This window comes from Poecilia formosa, unplaced genomic scaffold (genome assembly GCF_000485575.1).
Source record: "Poecilia formosa unplaced genomic scaffold, Poecilia_formosa-5.1.2 Scaffold124, whole genome shotgun sequence".
Classification (NCBI taxonomy): domain Eukaryota; kingdom Metazoa; phylum Chordata; class Actinopteri; order Cyprinodontiformes; family Poeciliidae; genus Poecilia; species Poecilia formosa.
The window spans coordinates 332,828-352,335 of record NW_006800063.1 but is presented as its reverse complement, the minus strand read 5'-3'; the positions used below and the strand labels follow the sequence as shown (position 1 = coordinate 352,335).

The 19,508-nt window shown below is 37.6% G+C and overlaps 2 protein-coding genes across 2 annotated transcripts; both read left to right on the top strand.

Annotated features, from left to right (window-relative positions):
* Positions 1 to 6,112: 6,112 nt before the first annotated feature.
* Positions 6,113 to 11,362, top strand: LOC103144307 (translocon-associated protein subunit alpha-like). Its single transcript, XM_007561222.2, has 9 exons — positions 6,113 to 6,266; positions 7,438 to 7,556; positions 7,635 to 7,728; positions 7,857 to 7,984; positions 8,168 to 8,302; positions 8,925 to 9,001; positions 9,580 to 9,658; positions 10,469 to 10,562; positions 10,680 to 11,362. The coding sequence occupies exons 1-9, from the start codon at positions 6,197 to 6,199 to the stop codon at positions 10,739 to 10,741; spliced, it is 858 nt and encodes a 285-aa protein (XP_007561284.1). The 5' UTR covers positions 6,113 to 6,196; the 3' UTR covers positions 10,742 to 11,362.
* Positions 11,363 to 12,773: 1,411 nt separating this feature from the next.
* On the top strand, positions 12,774 to 19,041 carry LOC103144305 (neuritin-like). The gene is made up of 3 exons (XM_007561221.2): positions 12,774 to 13,009; positions 14,756 to 14,909; positions 16,141 to 19,041. The coding sequence occupies exons 1-3, from the start codon at positions 12,958 to 12,960 to the stop codon at positions 16,367 to 16,369; spliced, it is 435 nt and encodes a 144-aa protein (XP_007561283.1). The 5' UTR covers positions 12,774 to 12,957; the 3' UTR covers positions 16,370 to 19,041.
* Positions 19,042 to 19,508: the final 467 nt, after the last annotated feature.

Sequence of the window (19,508 nt, the reverse complement as noted above, 5' to 3'; positions counted from 1 at the left end):
ACGAGAACATGAACCGTCTTTTGATTTTTTTTTTTCTCCTGATTTTGTAATAGCATGACGTTTGTTATGAGAGTCATCAAATTTAAATTTAAAGATTACTTTACACAGCGTCAGACCTAAATAAGACAGAAGGTAAGTTGTCAGTAGTCAGTGTTGGGTTTGTTCCCTTCAAACACACCATTTTCTGTAGAAAACTCCTCTGAATAAATGTAACCATAACACTGATTACTAAATGTACCATGAAATACGCAGCAGAGGGCCTTAGCAGAAAAGATCTGGAGGTATCACTACGACCTAAATCTCATCAAAGCCATAAATAGAGATCTCAAAACAGCAGTGCATGCAGGGGAGCTCATGAATCTTGCAGAGCTAAGAGCTTTTGATACAAAGAATGGATGACATTAAGTCCCTTAGTGGAAAAATAATAATACAAACAGGGATTCTTGCATAAAAGAATCATTGCTATTCTGAATATCTTCACTGAAAGCCCTTTAAATAGTACATATAAATAGTTTAAATGCAATTATACAGAATAGAAAACAATAAAATAGCCACTTTTTAAGGTGAAATTACATGAAAGGCAAAAACGTCGTGCACGCAAGAAAAAATAAATTCACAATATATAAAAAATAAAAAGTTGATTTATTAATGTAGCTGAGCTGAAAATGATCCCTGGCAGACTCAGGTTTAAAGTGATACATTTTACCAACATATTTCTTCTGACTGAAAGTAACATGAATGTTTTTGAGTGATGCAGCCCAGAGTCCCATCCTGAACCTCCTAAAGATTAGGGTGATGGCCAGGAAGCCTTTCAAACTCAAGAAGTTCAAGAAAATTCATCAGAAAATAGTAGAACGGATTAATTCCTGTCATGTCAATAAAGACTTTTAAACTTGACTATCATGTCAATAAGCTACCATGAACTCAGTCAATGACATACATGGCATTTTTGTCATTGATGTGGGAAAAAAAAAATCCAGATAAATTATATATTTTTAAAATTAATTAAAACTGTAGGATTGAACAAAAAAGGATATCATTATTATCACTGTTATTATGATAAATATATATATAAAAAAACAATTATGTCCTCATTTTGCTACACATTGTGACAAAAAAGGAAATGGAAAAGAGTGTTTAATTGCGCACATCTTCCTCTAATTTATGACCACTGAGCAATAAACAGCTACATTTAGGTTTAGGTCACACTACGATGTCATTGAAAGCTTAACTCAGCGCTGTACTTGTTATAATTGTGACGAGATACGTTATAGTTTCCAAAGCATCAGAATAAAAGTTGGTATAGTGTAGGTGTGTTGAAGTTTTTGTAAGGTAACTGTTTTTTTCACCGTGATAAAAGGTTTGCTATGATTTTAAACACTTGTACTTGTGCTTTACAAAACCTCATTGAATCATATGCTTCATTACAGACAAGACCTTCCTTCAGTGGAAAATATCACCATTGCTTGAGAGTGGTGTGTGTTGGTGAGAGGGGCATTTAGCAACCTTTGTGATCAACTGTGTGACCACAAACAAACAGCAATCAAGAGTTGCTGCGTCTATTTTGATCTATATCTCATATTTTTCTTTTTCCTATTTTGCAAGTTCAACGTTACTAAAACACACGAAAGCGACTGCTGCATTGGTGAACCCTAACTATGCAAAATAAAACAAGTGAATTATTAAACAACATAAAAATACAAAATCTCATGCTGCATTGAAAGTCAGCGAATTCTCGTCTGTGATCTAAAAACACTGATGGCTGAAAACTGTCTTGGTCCAGAGTTCAGGAGCTGCAGCTGCTCCACACAGCAGTCTAGACCTTGTTAGAGCTAAAAGCAAGTTATTATTAGAACCGAAGATTTCTGTGAAACGTCCCCAGAGTAAAAAAACATAACTTTAAAGTCTATCCTAGAATGAGCTGCGTGGTGTGTATTTATAAAATGAAATGTGCAACTTATCAGTCTGTTTTATTCATCCTCTTTCTTGGGATAGTTATATAATTGTTCAGGTTAAAAATAGGATTGATTTTATTTCAATCTTTGTGTTTCTTCTCTTATGGAACGTATATGTTTTCGAAAAATAAAAAAAAGCCCAGAGTTTAGTAATATAATCACTGACACTCATACTTCCTGCTTTATTGTCTGCCTTCTTGGAAAAACGTGTTTTGACTTGCCCTATAATTCACCAATAACATCGTTCCAATACAAATAGTAAACAAATTTTACAAGCAACTGCAGAAAACTAGTAATATATCTTAAGATGTATATGTCAGTTGTTTCTGTAAGCAATAAAAAAATAACTTTTTATCTGCTGTGCCACAATTCATAGTAAATACTTTTCATTTTAAACAATTTATTTTCAAAAAACTTTGTTGTATCAAAAAAACCCTAATGTATTTCATTTAACTAAATAAACCTACAAACAAACTGAACAATGTGAAACAGACAGAGACATCTGACAACTTTGATCTAAGAGTTGCACAATAAAAAATGCTGGCAGGTGGTTGCGTATTTTGCTCAAAGTTTACCATATTTCACAATACGCAGTTGGTAAAATTTCCTGTTTGAGCTATTTAAGATTTTGGTAGCGCTGAATAAGTGTGAAACATTGAACAAACAATTAAACTATGAAGCTAATAAAACAATAGAGATAGTAATGTACTTTCTAAAATAAAGCAGAATAAAGTAGCATCCGTTGAAAACGTAACTTCTATACCTGCTGCGAAGCGTAATGTCTACTATTCTGTGAGAGTAGTATTAAATTCCCTAAAAATAAAGTTATGACTCTTAAATTCTTTGCACAATTACAAAATATCTCAAGTTTGGCATTTTTAAACTAAATTTTACATTCAACTTTTGTATTTCCTGATCACTCGTGTTCCTTCTTTCAACACTTACCTTCTACTTGTGTCCGATTGTCACAATTCCCCATGGTGGAAACTGTTTTAAAATTAAATTAGCAACTCTTTAAACTGATTGTTTCGCTAGCTAGACGACTCTACAGGGTGCGATGCATGTTTCTGTTTGCACACTCTGATGGCATGCAGGAGGCTCGTCTGTGTTTTATTTTTTTCTCAGAGGGCTGTCACAGGATGTATGCTTTGCAGAAAGCCACAAGCTTTTTTTAGACTCCAAGAGCATCAAAGGAGAAAGAGGCAAGATAAACCTGAGAATCTCAGGGAGCATCTTCAGAAATACACATTGCATGTAGACTGCATGCATATGTGACCGAGGAAGAGAAAGTAGCAGTGTGCTAAATTAGTGGGTAGCTAGCTAGATTCTTCTTTCTTTCACATTTTTTTTTTTTTTTTATTTTTTTTTTTTTTTTTTTTGTTTGCTTTCCATCCTTTGTTTTTTTTGTTTGATTATTTCTGACAACTTCCTAAGTTAATGTGAACGTTTAAATCTTAGATTTGATAGAAAATTGCTTAGGAATGAGTGGGTAAAGAGTATTTAGAGGAGTACAACGTCAATTTAAGATGATTATCAATGTGCCCTACAGGTTTGGGTAATACTTTATTTGAAGGAAGCGGTGTGCATAAGACTGACATGACATCTGTCATGAACATAAAGAAGTCTTTATGAATGTTTATGACAGTTGTCATGAAGTGTCATTCGGTAAATAATGAAACTTTTAATGCAAAGTTGCTTTAAAAGTTCCATTAAAAATCCATTAAAACTTCCAACTTTGCATTAAATTATCATAATTTACAAAATCGCGCAAAGTTGGGACTTTTAATGGACTTTTAATGGAACTTTTAAAGCAACTTTGCATTAAAAGTTTCATTATTTACCGAATGACACTTCATGACAACTGTCATAAACATTCATAAAGACTCGTTCATGTTTGTGACAGTGTTATGTCAGTCTTATGCACACCTCTTCAAATAAAGTGTTACCCAACAAGGTTTCTGTGACTTTAAGACCTCCAAATGTGGAAAGTCCCATTAATGGTTTGACACCTTTACCTAAAAATAGTCGCCATCTGCATGAGTTTCATTTTAATTTGGGGTTTTTAGTTGTACATTTTAACTCTTCTCTTTCAACTTTTCAAAGATCATGCAACGGCAGCAGCTTCTGTAATGACGATTCTTTGAGACAACCAGAAGACAAAAGACTTTGACTGAAGAACTGAACAAGTGTAGGTTGACCAAAATGTCAAAGTCCAACAAGTTGATCTGCGGAAACCGTACACCGCAATAAAAATACACATGAAAAATGACGATGCAAAGGCTCGAAAAAGCGTAATGACATTTTCAAGCAATTATTCTCTAAACCAAACAGGGTCCAAATTATACACACATCACTTCTAACATTGTGCTAAGTGTCCAGAGAAACCAAATATACTTTTGCAGCCATCAACAAGCGTCTGGCATCTCTCTGATCGGATCTTGGATCAGCACTGAGGTCATCTAAAGAGAGGTCATGGCTGGTTGCTGCCATGAAATCAGCTTTCAAACATCCTTTTGTCCTGATTTGTCACTCTGTTGTACCCAAAAGTGAAGAGCAGAATGGCTTTTACAGCCATTGTTAGCGTATCATAGGATAAAGCCTTGACGTTCCCTGGGTTCTTATTTAATAAAGTGACCAAATTTATTTTCTTTGTTGTTGACATTTTGAATCTGATGAGTAAAACTTCCAACAAAACCCAAACAAAGGCTGAACCCAGTCAGACAGTCATGGTGAATGCTTTCAAGAATAGACTCAACTCTACAGAAAATTTCAGATCCAGTTCTATGCCAGAAAACCACCTAATTTAAAAAAAAAAAACATCTCCTATTTCTGTTTATTGTTCACATTTTCAGACAGAGCCCTGCACTTATGGTTACAAGAGTATATAGCTTCACTGCAAATGGAAAGGGATAATTTATCCAAAAATAACATGAAACTACATGTGAATTATAAAAGGTCAGCAATAAAATGTAACTTCTGCATCTGATTATTGCTCTTAGTTGCTTTTTGTAACATCTTTCTCTTCCCTGGAAAAAAGAAAGTAAAAAGTGAAGTTCAAATGTAAATAAACAAGGCACTAAGGTTATGTATGAGATGGTGTCCAGCATTGTAATTATATCAGAGAGCTAAAATCAAACCACAAAAGAAACATTTCGAGAACTTCAGCGTTCTAAATTTGTGACACCACAATTAAATTTAGCTTCACTGAGACAGTGCGGAAACAGATCTCAGCGTGTTTTTGAACTGTTATACAGTGCAAAATGTAAGTTAGGACGACAGGCCTAAGAAACTTTAGAAATGTGAAAACTGGGTTTTTAGGTACCAATAAATAAATAAATCTAATTCATGGCTTCAGTCTCACATGTTGTTCTACTATCATTTATATGTTACCTTTTATTTTCAGCCTGGACTTAGGAGCTAACAGAAATGTTTTCCAGTCTTATGTTTGTTTTTTAAATATGTATTAAATATCTGTTGTATTTTGAAACATGAATTAATACTTTGAAATTTCCCTGAAGCATGAGTGTAGCATGAATGTCTGAGCTGCGAGTCTCTGTCTTGACTATCGAGCAGCTCCTGTTGTAGGCTACCCTGCTTCTCGCCCAAAGACTGTTGGAGTTATTAATAATTTAATCATTAATAATAATAAGAAGAATCCTTCTAATAGAACCAAACATGAAGAAGCAGCATTCAGCTTCCATTCACCACATATCTCGAAAGAACGTGAAAAAGCCTTTAAATCAAGGCTTAAAATCCACCAGTTTAGAGTTCATTTAATTAATAATAACTGGAAGTTTGATCAATATATTTGATGCATATTAATGATTTTGATGATAGCATTTGACAAGATGTGATTTGTATTGTTTGCTTCAGAATTGGTGACCTTATGATGATGGAAATCACTTTGAACTGCTATACAAATAAACTTGATTTGATTTTTGGTAATTTTATGACTCCTATTTGTGATTTCTGTTTTCATTTAATTTACTCTTAATTCAAATGTTTTATATATTAATCAATGTGTGTCTTTAATAAACGTGATGAATGATCAAGTTAATAATAGTAATAATTATTTTTATTTTATTTTATTTTATGTACTATCCGATTTCCGAGTTGCCCTTGAACGCACCACAGCCTTCCCTAGGCGGTTCCTCCTCCTCTTCTCCCTCCTCCTGCTCGCGCTGCCCTCTCTTCTCCCAGGCGCTGATGTGTTACTAACGTCAGCCTGTAAGTCCGCTAAAATGTTTGGTTTTGGATCAAAACTCCTGCTGCTTTTTCTGCTGGCCTTCCCCTGCGGATTAATATCAGTCGGTGAGTGTTTATTCCCTCTTCAAAGGAGAGTTTTGGTTCCTCCTCGCTTTTTGTTAGCCTTTTAAAAAAGTTATCAGTCCATATTGACGTGGCACAGCCAGTGGGAACCATCGGAACCGCTGCATGAAGTGCTCCTACAACTAAACGTGCGCCTATTTTCCTTGTAAGCCCATTATAGCAGAGTTAAAAACGCAGCTCATTGGTGAGCTAATTGAATGGAAATGACCGCCGCTTATAAATTATAGTAAAAATCATCCCATAATTAAGTTACTTTATTTGGTATTTCACGCTTCTGGAGTTTCTGGATCTAGAGATGTTGGGGTTGGAACAGCAGCTGCAGCAGCTCCCCACGCTGGGACACGTCATCATAGATAAGAAGGGAACCTCACTTTGTTTCTCCATTCACTGACACGTTCAGGGTCTGCTTTTCTGCGGGTCATTTCAGCCTGCCAGCCTGTTTCAGATGCATACACAGTCAATGATATCACTTTAACCTTCAGTTTAGCTAGAATATGGCAACTTTTCCACTGATTTTGGTTTCGCTCATAAAAGAGAAAGTTCAGAAGAGTGCTTGAACTTTTCGCAACAATTTGTCCAGATAAGCGTATGCCTTTAGGATTATTCTGGAAATATATTTTTTTTAAAGAAAAGTCAGATTTGTTATTTAAGTGAGGGAAAAGTGTTGTCTATTTGGAGCCATATGGGAAGCAACAGGTGGGGGAGGGACCTCACTGTGTTGCTCAGGGTTCAAAAAGACAGAGAAAATTCTGGTCTTTATTTTTCTGATTATTTTTTATTTGAATTTAAATCATAGATAAGACGTAAATATGAATGAAAAAATATGAAAATGTTTTCAGTTATTAATTATTTAACCATATAATGTCGTTGTGACCATATTCATAACACCAAAGTCTAATTACTTTGGTATTCAGCCAAAAATATGCTAATATGGTGTTTGGTTTATATAACATATGTTTTACTTTTTTCTCTTGAATTAAACTGAAAATCATGTTAATTAAAGAACTGTATTCTTCTCATGACCTGCTAATAACCAGGGTTTTGCTGCGTATAATATTTAATCTGAACACATAAACAGCACATCTAAACCTTAAAGCTGGCCACCTGCAGCCTTCCTGTGGTTCTGACACTTTGCTGCTTTCTGTTTTTAAAGGTCAAGTCTCTGCGCAGTCAGACTCAGCCGAGGACGCTGCTGACGATGCAGATGCTGCAGTAGACGAGGAGGAAGATGAAGACGAGATGGTTGTCGAAGAAGATCAGATTCAAAACATGGTACGTAGTGCGTCTGTGGTCGTGTTGCAGAATGTCAAGCGCTGATTCGTTACGGTGCGATTCTGTGTTCGCCGTCAGGACGGAGGTGAAGATGACTCCGATGAAGCGGCTGAAAAACTTGTAACTTCACACCCCGATGCCGACACTACCATCGTCTTCACGACAGGCGAAGGTTGCTGAGTTGTTCATTTTTCTTATTTTTTATAAAATAATAAAGTAAAATAAAAATGAAATGCTTGCTTAATAAAGTGATGAAACCGGTTGGTAAATGTAGCTGTTTGGTATTTTTCACGTGTTCAGAGTTTCCAGCCAATGAAATTGTGAGGTTCCTTGTGGGTTTCACCAATAAAGGAGGTCAGACTTTCACGGTTCAGTCGCTGGAGGCTTCTTTCCGTTATCCACAAGATTTCCAGTTCTACATTCAGAATGTAAGAGACGTCTGCGCCTATCATCATCGCACATTATACACGTATTTATTCACCTCGACATCTAAAATATCTGCCAGAGATTTTTATAAACAAACAACAGAACTAAATATATTCCGTTTACCTTTTACGGATCTTCTAGTTGACCTTTTTCCTGTAGGTTTGCCTAATCCTGTGTGTCTGCAGTTCACAGCGTTGCCCCTGAACACGGCCGTCCAGCCCCAGGCCCAGGCCTCCTTCGAGTACTCGTTTATCCCGGCTCAGCCCATGGCCGGACGGCCCTTTGGTCTCGTCATCCTCCTCAACTACGTGGATCATGAGGTGAGGGGAAGATTGTTTCTTGTTCTAGCAGAACAAACAGCTCAAGATTTGGAAATAAGCTACAATAAGTATGTAAATAAACACATGTCTATGTGATTATTCAATTTAAAGAAGAAATGCATAAGTGAAGCTATAAATTAAGCTATAAATACAAAATTAAATCTTTAAATGTTAAGATTATTCATAAAATTATGACAAATATGACCAATAACGATGAGCTGTAGAGATGACTGATATTATTTTGAGATTGGTACTTGGACAAGAAATACTTAATATGCCTTTAGTGACGCTAAAGTCATTTTATTTACAAATTGAATTGTGGATTACATTATATGTTTGATTACGCATTAAATATTATCAATTAAATTAATGCATTCATTACACTTTCATTTAAAGTATCACATATAAACTTATTTACTTGGAAAAGCTCTTTTTTTTCATTGGCATTTTTGGCCTCTTTTTATAAAGAAATGTAGAAATGAAGTACAAATAATGTCTAAATGGTTTAAGATGACATTAAGAGTAGTTTTTCAAATCCTTTTTTTTTTCTCTGATGTGTTTGTGAACTGATGGCAATCAAACCAGACACGCATTTCCTCTCTAACCTTTTTTTTTTATTTAGGGCAACACGTTCCAGTCGGCCATTTACAACCAGACTGTCACCATAACGGAGCGAGAAGACGGACTGGATGGAGAAACGTAAGGCCTTTGGCTGACATGTCAGTCATATCCTGTCACTGACATACTTACAGATACGAACACGTAGATAAGGCGCGTTCTCTCCTGCTGCTGCAAAGTTTGCAAAGTGCAGAAATACAAGGAAGACAACAAGCAAATGCATTACTCTGAAAGTACTGCAAGCTCATTAGTGGACAAATTAGAGCGATTAAACCAGTTTATGCAACTCAGTTCTGTGTAAATTATTCATAGTCACATTAGTTTTGCAAGCTTCCCCTTATTTGTCCTTTCAGCTCTTATTCACAGCATCAGCTCCCCCAGAATATTAAAAAGCTTGTAACAACCCGTCAAAAAGGTGTGAAAATGACACAAAGGAACGAGACGTGTGTGTTGAGCTGCTGCTACACGATGCACAAACTGTCTGTGGGAAATAAGATGAGCAAATAAATCTCACCTTCCTCAAATCTCACTGGAAAAAAAATACAGTTTGTTCTGTGGGTTGTCTACGGAACAACAACACGCTCCTTAATGCTCTGTTTAATTACAGTGTGCCTGTAATTCATCAGGTAAAGAAATTATTTTTTTTTGTGTGTTTGCAGGATGTTCATGTACGTGTTCCTGGGTGGGCTGGTGGTCCTGCTACTCTTTGGGATGTATCAGGTTCTGGAGAGCAGAACGGTATGCATTTCCTCAGTAACTTGGACTATTTTGTTGTGTGAATGCGTCGACACATGAACTTGATAGACTGAAGTAGATAGGATGAGGAAGTCACCTTCCCTTTATGTGGGGAAATGCAATAAATAGATGTGTAAGACGTCAGTGACTATAAAAGCTACATTGTGTCTGCATTTCTTCTAAAACTTGTGGTGAGATTATTTATAAAACTTAGCGCCTTGCAAAAATGATGATGTTCCTTGAACAGTTTTTTTTTATTTAAACCCACAAACCTCAGAGGTTTTTTTTTTTTGTTTGTTTGTTTTTTAGATTTAATGTGATAGACTAACAAAGTAGCGCCTTATTGTGAGGTGGATGGACAAGGATGCTTGTTCTTTGTGGTTTGTTTTTTTTTACAAATGAAAGTCTGAAAAGTGAGGCTTGCACTTTTATTTAGCCCCTCCGAATACTTTGAAGAGCAACATTTTACTGCAACTACAGATGCAAGTGTTTTCGGAGTATCCTCAACAGGAACTTCTACCTCAATCTAAAGTATTTTTCATGCTTTAGTTCCTACTCTTTATTCAGCTCCGTCCATCTTTAAATCTACTCTTTCTGAGAAACAAAACAAACAGCTGAAAGCAACAATTTCCTGGTTTTCATTTGAAAAAAAAAAGCTCGACACTGGGATTCTTCTTCCTCGCCACGATCTGATCCTGCACTACATTGTTTCCATCTACAGATCCCAACTAAACGCACTGAACTTCAGCAGGTGTTTATACTTCTGCAGGGCCTTTTTCTAATGAGTGTCATCTTTGGTTTTGTTCTCTGCAGAGGAAACGGCTTCCTGTGAAAATAGAGAAGGGCACGACTGGAGCGAACGACGTGGACATCAGCTGGATTCCTCAGGAGACTCTAAACGCCATGAGTATGTTGCATCTTATTATAGACATAATAAGAACCCCAGTTTCAACTATGTTATATTAGTTTTCTTGTAGTTTTTTGCTGATTAAAAAAAAATTTCATTCTTCATAAATTTTTGCAGAACCTTCGCCGAAAACATCTCCACGGAAACGAACCAAAAGGGCAGCCGGGGTCGACCAGTAAGCCCGACTGGTCAAACTGGGTAAAATCCACGTTCTCATTCACTAAGGATCGACAGTCTGAAGCCTGTAGACCGGCTCTCATCAGAGCGCGGCCATTTAAACACCAACAGGACATTTAACTAATTTTTAAAGCTGCATTTTTGTAAAATCATGGTTTAAGCAGTGAAATGTGCAAACCGCCATATGGATGCTGCAACGCCTGAGCTGAATGTGGAGGTTTAATCAGGATCAGATAAACTGACTTGAAACCAGAAGTATTGAATTTGTAGATTGAGTTTCTGTCAATCCAGCGCCTCTGTGCCTTGTTTACACCCTGACTTTGCTGCCCTGCAAAGAGTGAATGGCAAACACTAACGTGTCCATCTGGTTTTAACTCTGTGACACGGGGACTTTTGTTTTTAGATGTTTCTTTAAGAGAGTAATAACGGCAGCTGCATGTCCTATGACAGTCTTCTCCCAGCGTTTCCTTGTTTACCTGTTTTTTATTTTCTCCCCCTCGAAGATGGAGGCTCCTTCAGCATTTCAGCCTCGTCACGCAGCGCCACCGTAGCTCTCAGGTTGTCTGCTATCATTTTTATAAAACCACCTTTTGAAAAAGCAATAAAAGAACAAAGAAGGTGTTTTTCCTGTTTCTGTCTTTCTTGGAAACTTTATCACAGTATTTTATGACACTGCTATTTCATTTGCTTGTGTTTATGTAGTATATTTTGCAGTACACAAATGTTTGTTTGGTGTATAATTCCGCTTACCCTAATTGTGCAGAAGATATCCAGTTCAACATTTCTTTTTTAAAGATCAAAGAGGCACAAAAAGTTTCCAAATCTGGAGAAGTATCAAAACTGAGTAAACGTATTTGGTTTTCCAGAACTAGGACAACATGATGAATACTTTAAAACATTTACATTTATCAGTACAGACAGAAAACATTCATCCAGTTGTACTGGTGTTGAAACAGGTGGAATCGTGACTTTTTCCCACTTAATAGCTGCTAGTATTTGTTTGGTTATGAGCATTTGGTCATAAAATAAGAACTCAAGCTTTGAGTGTCTATTGGAGAACTGTAATCTGATCAGATTACAGGGGGAGATGGTAGAAAGATCATCCAGAAGGAAATCTGTTGGAAGCTGCAAAAACCCCAGGAATGAGACTAACTTTCACCTCACAGCAGAACAATGACCTCACACAGCCAGCATTACGCTTGGATCAAAGCATATTTCTGCATTGGAATGACCTAGTCAAAGTCCAAACCTACATCCAATGGAGGATCTTTAGCACCAAGACTTAATCTGGCTGAGTTTGTGCTATTAGAAAGAAAAAATATACAAAAAATGTTAAATATCTTAGATAGAAACACCCTAATGGACCTGCAGATGTATTTGCAGCAACACGTGTTTCCACCAAGTATTAAAATTGACGTCATAAATATGTGATTTTTATTTGTAGAACATAAATTAAGCCATAAAATTGTGGATTAAATATATATATATATATATATATATATATATATATATATATATATATATATATATTTTTTTTTTACCAAAAGATGGTGTAGACAAAAAAAGAAAAATCACTTTCGACAAAAAAAAAGAGAAATAATTATTTTAGGAAAGTGATAATATTAAAACCTAAAAAAAAAAGAATAAAATAGTTGATTTTTGAAAATTGGACAAGAATAATATAAAATGCCTCTCTTCAAAATGTCAGCTAATATTTGGGACTCTAAACTGGACTCAGGTCAAAAATGCCTCTTTGGAGTTTATGACAGTAATTTGATAAATGTGGGAAAAGTTCAATGGGACGGACATTTCATCATCATCCAACACGCCCTATTAACCCTGCTCTTTGAACGGAGCCTGCTAATTAAAACCGGGGTGTGAAAGAGTTAAGCAGATAAACAAACTGAAGGTCTAGATAATGACTCACAGTTTGTTCAGAGGAGGCTGGAGCGGCTCCGGTGGGTGGGAGCTGTCCGGAGCTGAGGGGGGGGCAGCGGGATGAGCTCAGCGCCGCCCGGGGGGCAGGTAACGTCAGCTGTCGGAAAGAGAGAGAGAAACTCTGCTGGAGCTGCACGCTTCATGAGATTTTATTTTAGTATCGAGACTCGATACTAAAATAAGCATGGGCAGCTAATCTGCTCCGTGCACCAGAACCAGCGATTCCTCCTCATCCCAGGAGAGTCTCGATCGCATCCCGCCTCGCTTGAAATGGGATGAAATGGGATTATTCATGTCGACGAAGATCGGATGGATTCTTGCGATCGCCTCTGGTAAAGTAGCGCAAGATGCTGGTTTTATTTGTCCAGATAAAGGTAGCTATTAATAGTCTTAATTTATTTTTATCTCCGTGCATCGCATCCCTTTGTTGGCTGGGTGGGTGTTATCTTTATCTGAGCACTGATATGAGACCTGCACCGTCTCCAACTGGCTCCGGTACAATCTGCACAACATTCATAGCTTAATATTTAAATAGAAACATAGTTTAACTCCTGTGCCACTTTTGTTGATATCCGTGCGCTTAGCATTTGTTTTGCATTCAGCAGAGCGGTAAATAATGAAGCTATACTCCACTACTGAGGAAATATCCAACCTGTATGGTGTGCAGATTACTTCATTGTTTTCAGACTCCCTCGAATGAGACCACGCCTCGTAGAAGTATTCACACCTCTGAAACTTTCACACATTTCGTCACAAACGTCATAGTATTTTTTCTGGGATTTAAAGAGGTGGGGCTACTAATATTAAGCAATGCTTGGGAAGTGGATGGAAAATTCTAAATGAAATTTATAGTTTGTTTTTCCAGCTGAAGAAAAGCATCCCCACGCCATGATGCTGCCATGTTTGCTCAGGCTTTAGTGCAGTGTTAGCTTTCAGTCACACTGGATTTAGTTAGTGTAAACGCTGCAGGCATCTCCAAATACAGATTTTTACTTTCTACTATTTCCTCATTCAGAACATCAATGTCTTGATGTTAATATCGGCTACGGTTTATAAAATATTCAGCTCTTTGTGATCACCTTCAGCCCCATTGACAAAAATGGGGCAAAAATGAATGCGCTCTTTCATGGCTAACTGCTTCCAGATCCTTCCAGCTGGAAGCACTGTTCAAACTTTAAAATGTAGTCATGTCCGTCAACTTCTGTTTATTTCACCCTTTTCATATCTTTTACAGATTAAATGACATCCCTCCCTCTTCAAGTTTTTGCTCGTGTTATGCTCAGTCTTCAAAAAACAAACACTAGCGCATTAGCTCTGCAGTTCCCAATCTAACCCAGCTTCTTTCTTTCCTTTCCTTTTTACTTTCTTCTTTCCTTTTTTCTCTCTCCCTTCCTAATCCATTCCTCTATTACTGGAGTCCATATATTGCCTTTTTTTCCCTATTATTGTTGTCAAATACTTGTCTTCCAAATTTATTTTATCGCCTTCCCAGTTTTAAATAAAGCCCTCCTTTACTTTTCACACAGACCTGCTGCTGTATCTTCACTCAAAGCGTGACTCACCCACAGTTTCCAAGTTTGTCCCAGGGCAGCCAAATCTGCATCCAGACCTATAACTTTTAAAGTAATTTATTAACAAGTGGAAGAGTGACGTCCAAACCTGCTCAAACGTTTAAACTTCTCCAAAACTTTGACCTTTTTCTGCTGTCTCCTTTGGTTTTGGTGACTTTTCACTAATAATCTCTGGCAAAACTCTTGCAAACCATCTTGAGAAAAGAGCTACAGGAAATGGGTTGCACTGGATTTTATTTAGGGTTATCAAGGCAAAATGGGCTCACTTTTTTTTTTTAGAAAAATAAGTGAAAATCTTGTTAATTTCTCCACAAAATTATTCATCATTTTATAATCTACATCATAAAATCTTAGTAAATTGCATCGTTAGTCTAATTTGGGGTAAAACATTACAAATAGCTTCTTTGAGACTGTGCACGCACTTAGTGGTTTCTATATTTAAATGTGTCAGATTGTAGGGTATATTTATCCAGACCTGACAGGTTCTGTCTCTGCTCTGTTTTGCAGTTTTCCTGCTCCTCGCGGCGCCTGCAGGCAGCGTAGATGTGAGCTGTGAGAACGTTTACCGCGACTTTTCTGAGTGCGTCCTGGAGCTGGGGGAGAGCATGGACAACTACCAGGAGAACGTGACCAGCGAGCAGGGAGTGGCGGCCGTCTGCAGGTGCCAGCAATAACTTTATTTTATTTAAAAAAAAAAAAAAAAAAAAAAAAAAAAGGCGATTGCGTGAGCATCTAAAACGGTTTCTGAAAAAGTTTGAAAAAAATATTTGATATGAATTAAGTATTTTCAGGATTTGGATAAGAATGGAAAGGTTACACTCATTTTCAGACTTTATTCCTTTATGTTTTCTAAATGTTTCTAATCATCCAATTGTTTAATTATTCTTTGTTTTCCTCATTTTTCCTTCCTTATTTCACTTCTTCTTTTCTTCCTTCCACCCTGCTTTTACATCTTTTTCATCTTTCTTTCTTGTTTTTCTATCTTCCCTTCTTCTGGTTTTCTTTTTGTCTTTGTTTCTTCCGTTCAACATCCAGAATTTCCTTTATTTCCTTTATTTCTTTATTCTGTTTTCCTTGCTTTTCTTCCTTCTTTCCTTCTTTTCATGCTTCAATTTTGTGCTTTTTCTTCTGTCTCTCCTCGCTTAAAATATCTTTATGGTATTTTACATTTTATAAATAACCTCTAAGGTCTGAGAAAACTGGAAAATAATGTCTATAAATCAGATTTTTTTATAATGAAAATGTTTGTCTCATTTAAAATTTGTCTAAGGATGGATAGCAGTCTTACGTTCTCAAGGGATATTGAGTTTAATCTGAAACGTGCAGAAACCTTTATTTACAGACAACTAAAACTGATTTTAGAGTTTAATCTGAAAGATGGAGTGAATTCAGATTTAAATCATTTCACCAACATTTCAGCTTAATAAGTACAACTAGGTGTTATAATGAAGATAAATATTCATGTCATAAGCAAATACTGCAGAGAGGGGAGCAGATGCTGTAATCTCAGAGGGAGAAAGGAGAAATGAGTGATACTGAGACACAAAGCCGTTGTGCTAAATAATTTATGACTCCAGTGCAGCCGTAGTGAAAATCAGGGGACAATTTCTTCTGACGTCGTTTCGGCACAAACTCCACATCCCTGGCAGCTTACCGAAGGCAGAGATTTGCACTTTTACACGGCTTCTGCCGAAAATTGCCCACTTGTAATATCTGCGAGATACTGTCTCGCTCCCGGATGCCGTTGCCGTGGCAACCAGCGCTCGGTTTGACTCACGCGAGTCCATCTGAGCAACAGATTACTGGCAGCAATTAATCCACAGCCGCCGCCGCTGAATTCGTGAAAAGCTGTCGCGGGTCCAGTTTCTGACCGTCCTTCGTTTTGCCCGCAGCCACTGGGAAGCCTTCCACACTTGCGCGCTGACGGCGCTGTCCGACTGTCAGCAGGAAGTCAGCTCCATCTGGGAGACCCTGAAGCAGGACTCCAGGAAGATCCGCTTCCAGGGAAGCCTGTTCGACTTGTGCAGCCCCAGCTGCGCCCCCAGCGCCCGTCTGCCCCTCGCCGCCCTCGTCCTGCCCCTGGTGCTGGTCCTGACCGGGCCGAGCGGTGCCTCTACGTAGACGGGACGTGGATGGGGGTATGAGGGTAGGATGGACAGGGCTCAGTTTCTTCTTTTTTCATGAGTTTCAGTACATCTGAGCTCAGACTTAATGCCAAGGATTTAAAAGGTTGAAATGTTTTTAAAGGATTTTTTTTTTTCTTTTTTTACACTGAGCTGTTTTTTTTGTTTTTTTGTGGCAGGACAATCAATTTAGTTTGGCCGATAACGCTTCAAGTCTTCTGATAATGATGAAGCTTATTTCTTTATTAAATAGCAGCTTAGGAGGGAAATAAAAGTGCATTTTTGAACATGGAAAGCATTATAGTAAATGACTTTTGGTCCGAAACTAGTTTATCACACCTGATTTTTAAAGTTTTAACTTGATTTTCTTAGCAAAAATAAATAAGTAAAAGCTTAACCTACCTAGCCAGCATGTGTGTGGGGGGGCTTGTTGGTTTGTTGGATTTTGTCTTGATAAATCAACATCAAACCTATGGAGGTAATAATAAAGGGGACATCATGTAACCTGAAGTCTTCCTGTTTCCGGCCCATTTCCCAACCATGTGGGCCCCATATGTGAATGCTGGCTGGCTGATGGCACATTCACTAAATAGTCAACAACCACAGAATAAAACATATCAAACATGCAAATTAAGCAAATGTTAATTTATATTCACGAGCTTGTTTTATTATTATTATTATTATTGTTTGTGCACTTCCCTGATTTTTAGCCTTTTCTAAACACTAAGATAAGCACACACACAGAAGCTGGGCATGTGAACATCATATTTTTAGATTACAGCGGCTTGAAAAAGCATCAAACCTTTGCATGTGTCACATCTTTGTTGCATCTTGCACGCGTCCTCTAATAAAACCTCTGAGGCCTTCGCAGTGAAGCTGTAGTTGCATTGCGAGCTCCATGCTGTGAAGAAATGCATCCCCGCAGCATGATGCTACCTCCACCATGTCTCCCATTAGGGCTGGTGTGTTCAGGGTGAAGAGCAGCGCTCTCTGAAAAACCTGCGAAGCATTCACAGAACAGATGGAGCCTCCTTCTCTTCTTTCGTGGCGTCAGAGTAAAGAGGGTGCAATGCCACATCTTAACATTAATTCCTAATGCAGCACGTTAAAGTTTGACAGAATGCAAACCAGTTCAAGGGGTATGGATGTAGACGAACATGGAGCAACACTTCCAAAGTAAAATATTTCTGTTGTCTGCCCTGTGCTGTCATCTGGAAGGGAAACAACACTTCAGACTTGGAGAAACGAGCTCTCTGATTAGAAATCTATCTGAATCTGTTTTAAATCAAACATTTCTTTTCCAAACCGTGCTGCTGGGGGAGGAAGCTGTGTTGTCGTTTACACACTGCTCATATATTATACATGGATCTCACAAGCAGGAGAGCTCACCTTTTGAAAATCAAACATGTTGTGTACAGGGTTGTACCTCTTTTAACCGTCCATGTAAAACTATTTGGCCTCCTGCCTTAAGTCACAGCTGTCATTGTAATAATTACCTGTATGATAACTGGAGTGTGACTGTCGTCTTGTGAAATGTTGCTTACCTGCAGTGGAAACATGAACAAAATACAAGCCGGGGCTTTGGCACGAGAAATTAAATGTGAAGTCATTTAATGTTTATGAAGAATGCACTGGGTTTCCTCAGTTCAGCCCATATCGACAAAAATAAACTGTAGATCTCACATTGGTGTTTAAGAAAACCAGTACAAAACACATCTGGGACCCATATGGTCACAAACTGTGCCCATACAACATGGCAAAGCCAGGTGGGGCAGGAAAGATTGAATAGTTGCACCTGATTTATACAATACCACTTTTTTTTTTCTACAAAGCAAAACCAATTCATGGCAATAGGAGAGACCCAACAATTGTAATAAAAACTCTGCAATCAGTACTTGGAAATGCAAGTTTCATAAAAATAAAAGTGAGTTCTGCAGTTTGAAGTTACATAACTAACACCGTTCCCACTCATCTGGTACAGACACAGTGTTTCAGCTGTCTGTAATCGTCCATCTTTTTTTCTTCTTCTTCTTCTTCCACTGCAAAAGGAAGCAAGTGACAGTGACCTGTTTAGCATGTGTTTGCTCCAATTTGACCAAAAATTGTGCATATTTCTGTTAGTACAGATGTCTGCAACTGATTTTGTTTTTCCTCGCATGATATTTTATGACCAGGTGTCAGAAAAACTGTTGATTTTAGCTTGGACGTCACGTAAGGTGGCCTGTGCATGAACTGTAACAGCATCCTTTGTTACGCAGATTTGTACTCTCCCCACTCCTGTCGCCTCATCATCTCCTGAGCATGTTTGTTCTAGTTGATTCGACTTATTTAACGTTTTAAAAGAGTAAATATCTTGTCAATCCATTGTGTGCCTGGCGGTGAGACACAGAAAACAGTCATCTCCTTTAAGCATGAGCAATATCTTGGGAGAGAATCTTTATCCCTGCATATGCGTTTGATGAAAGCATGAAAATGATCGTGATCATGCACACAGTAAAAGTACAATAAGTTTTGAAGAGAGTTTAATCATAGGAAGAACTCCTGAATGTAAAAAAAAAATGTTCAGTATGTTTTCTCTTTTTTTTCTTTTTTACACATTTGCAAAACTCTGTAAAGCAATATATGGAAAAATGAAGTAACTATAAAAATAAAGCACAAATATTAAACACAACTTTTTTGTGTGCAATAATGTTTAGGTTGCTTTCAGGACATTACAGTAAAATTTGCTGCAACTTATTCATCTCACAGTCTCAGTTTCTCATCCAGCAGTGAGCTGGTAATGAGGGTCACAAATAGCTTTAGTTTTCACTCGTTAGCGTTCGCCCATCTGCTGCTTTCCACCTGGATATGTCCTGCAGAGGCAAAGTGACGGATCACGGCCTGTAGTGGAAGAACCTCTTAAGAGGTAACGACATGTTCATGATGCGCACCTCATTAGAGAAACTATCTTTGTCTGGAACATAATTAGATTTCCAGGCCATTCCTGGTGAACAATACTGCAGCAGCAGCAGCTATGAGTCATATGAATGTAAAGGTCAGTAGGTGTTAATATATACAAAAAAAGTTTTCTTTTCAAAAGTATCTCATTTAGTGACGACTGCAAGTTGCATGCTCTTCTTATTTGGGGTTATGCTTCT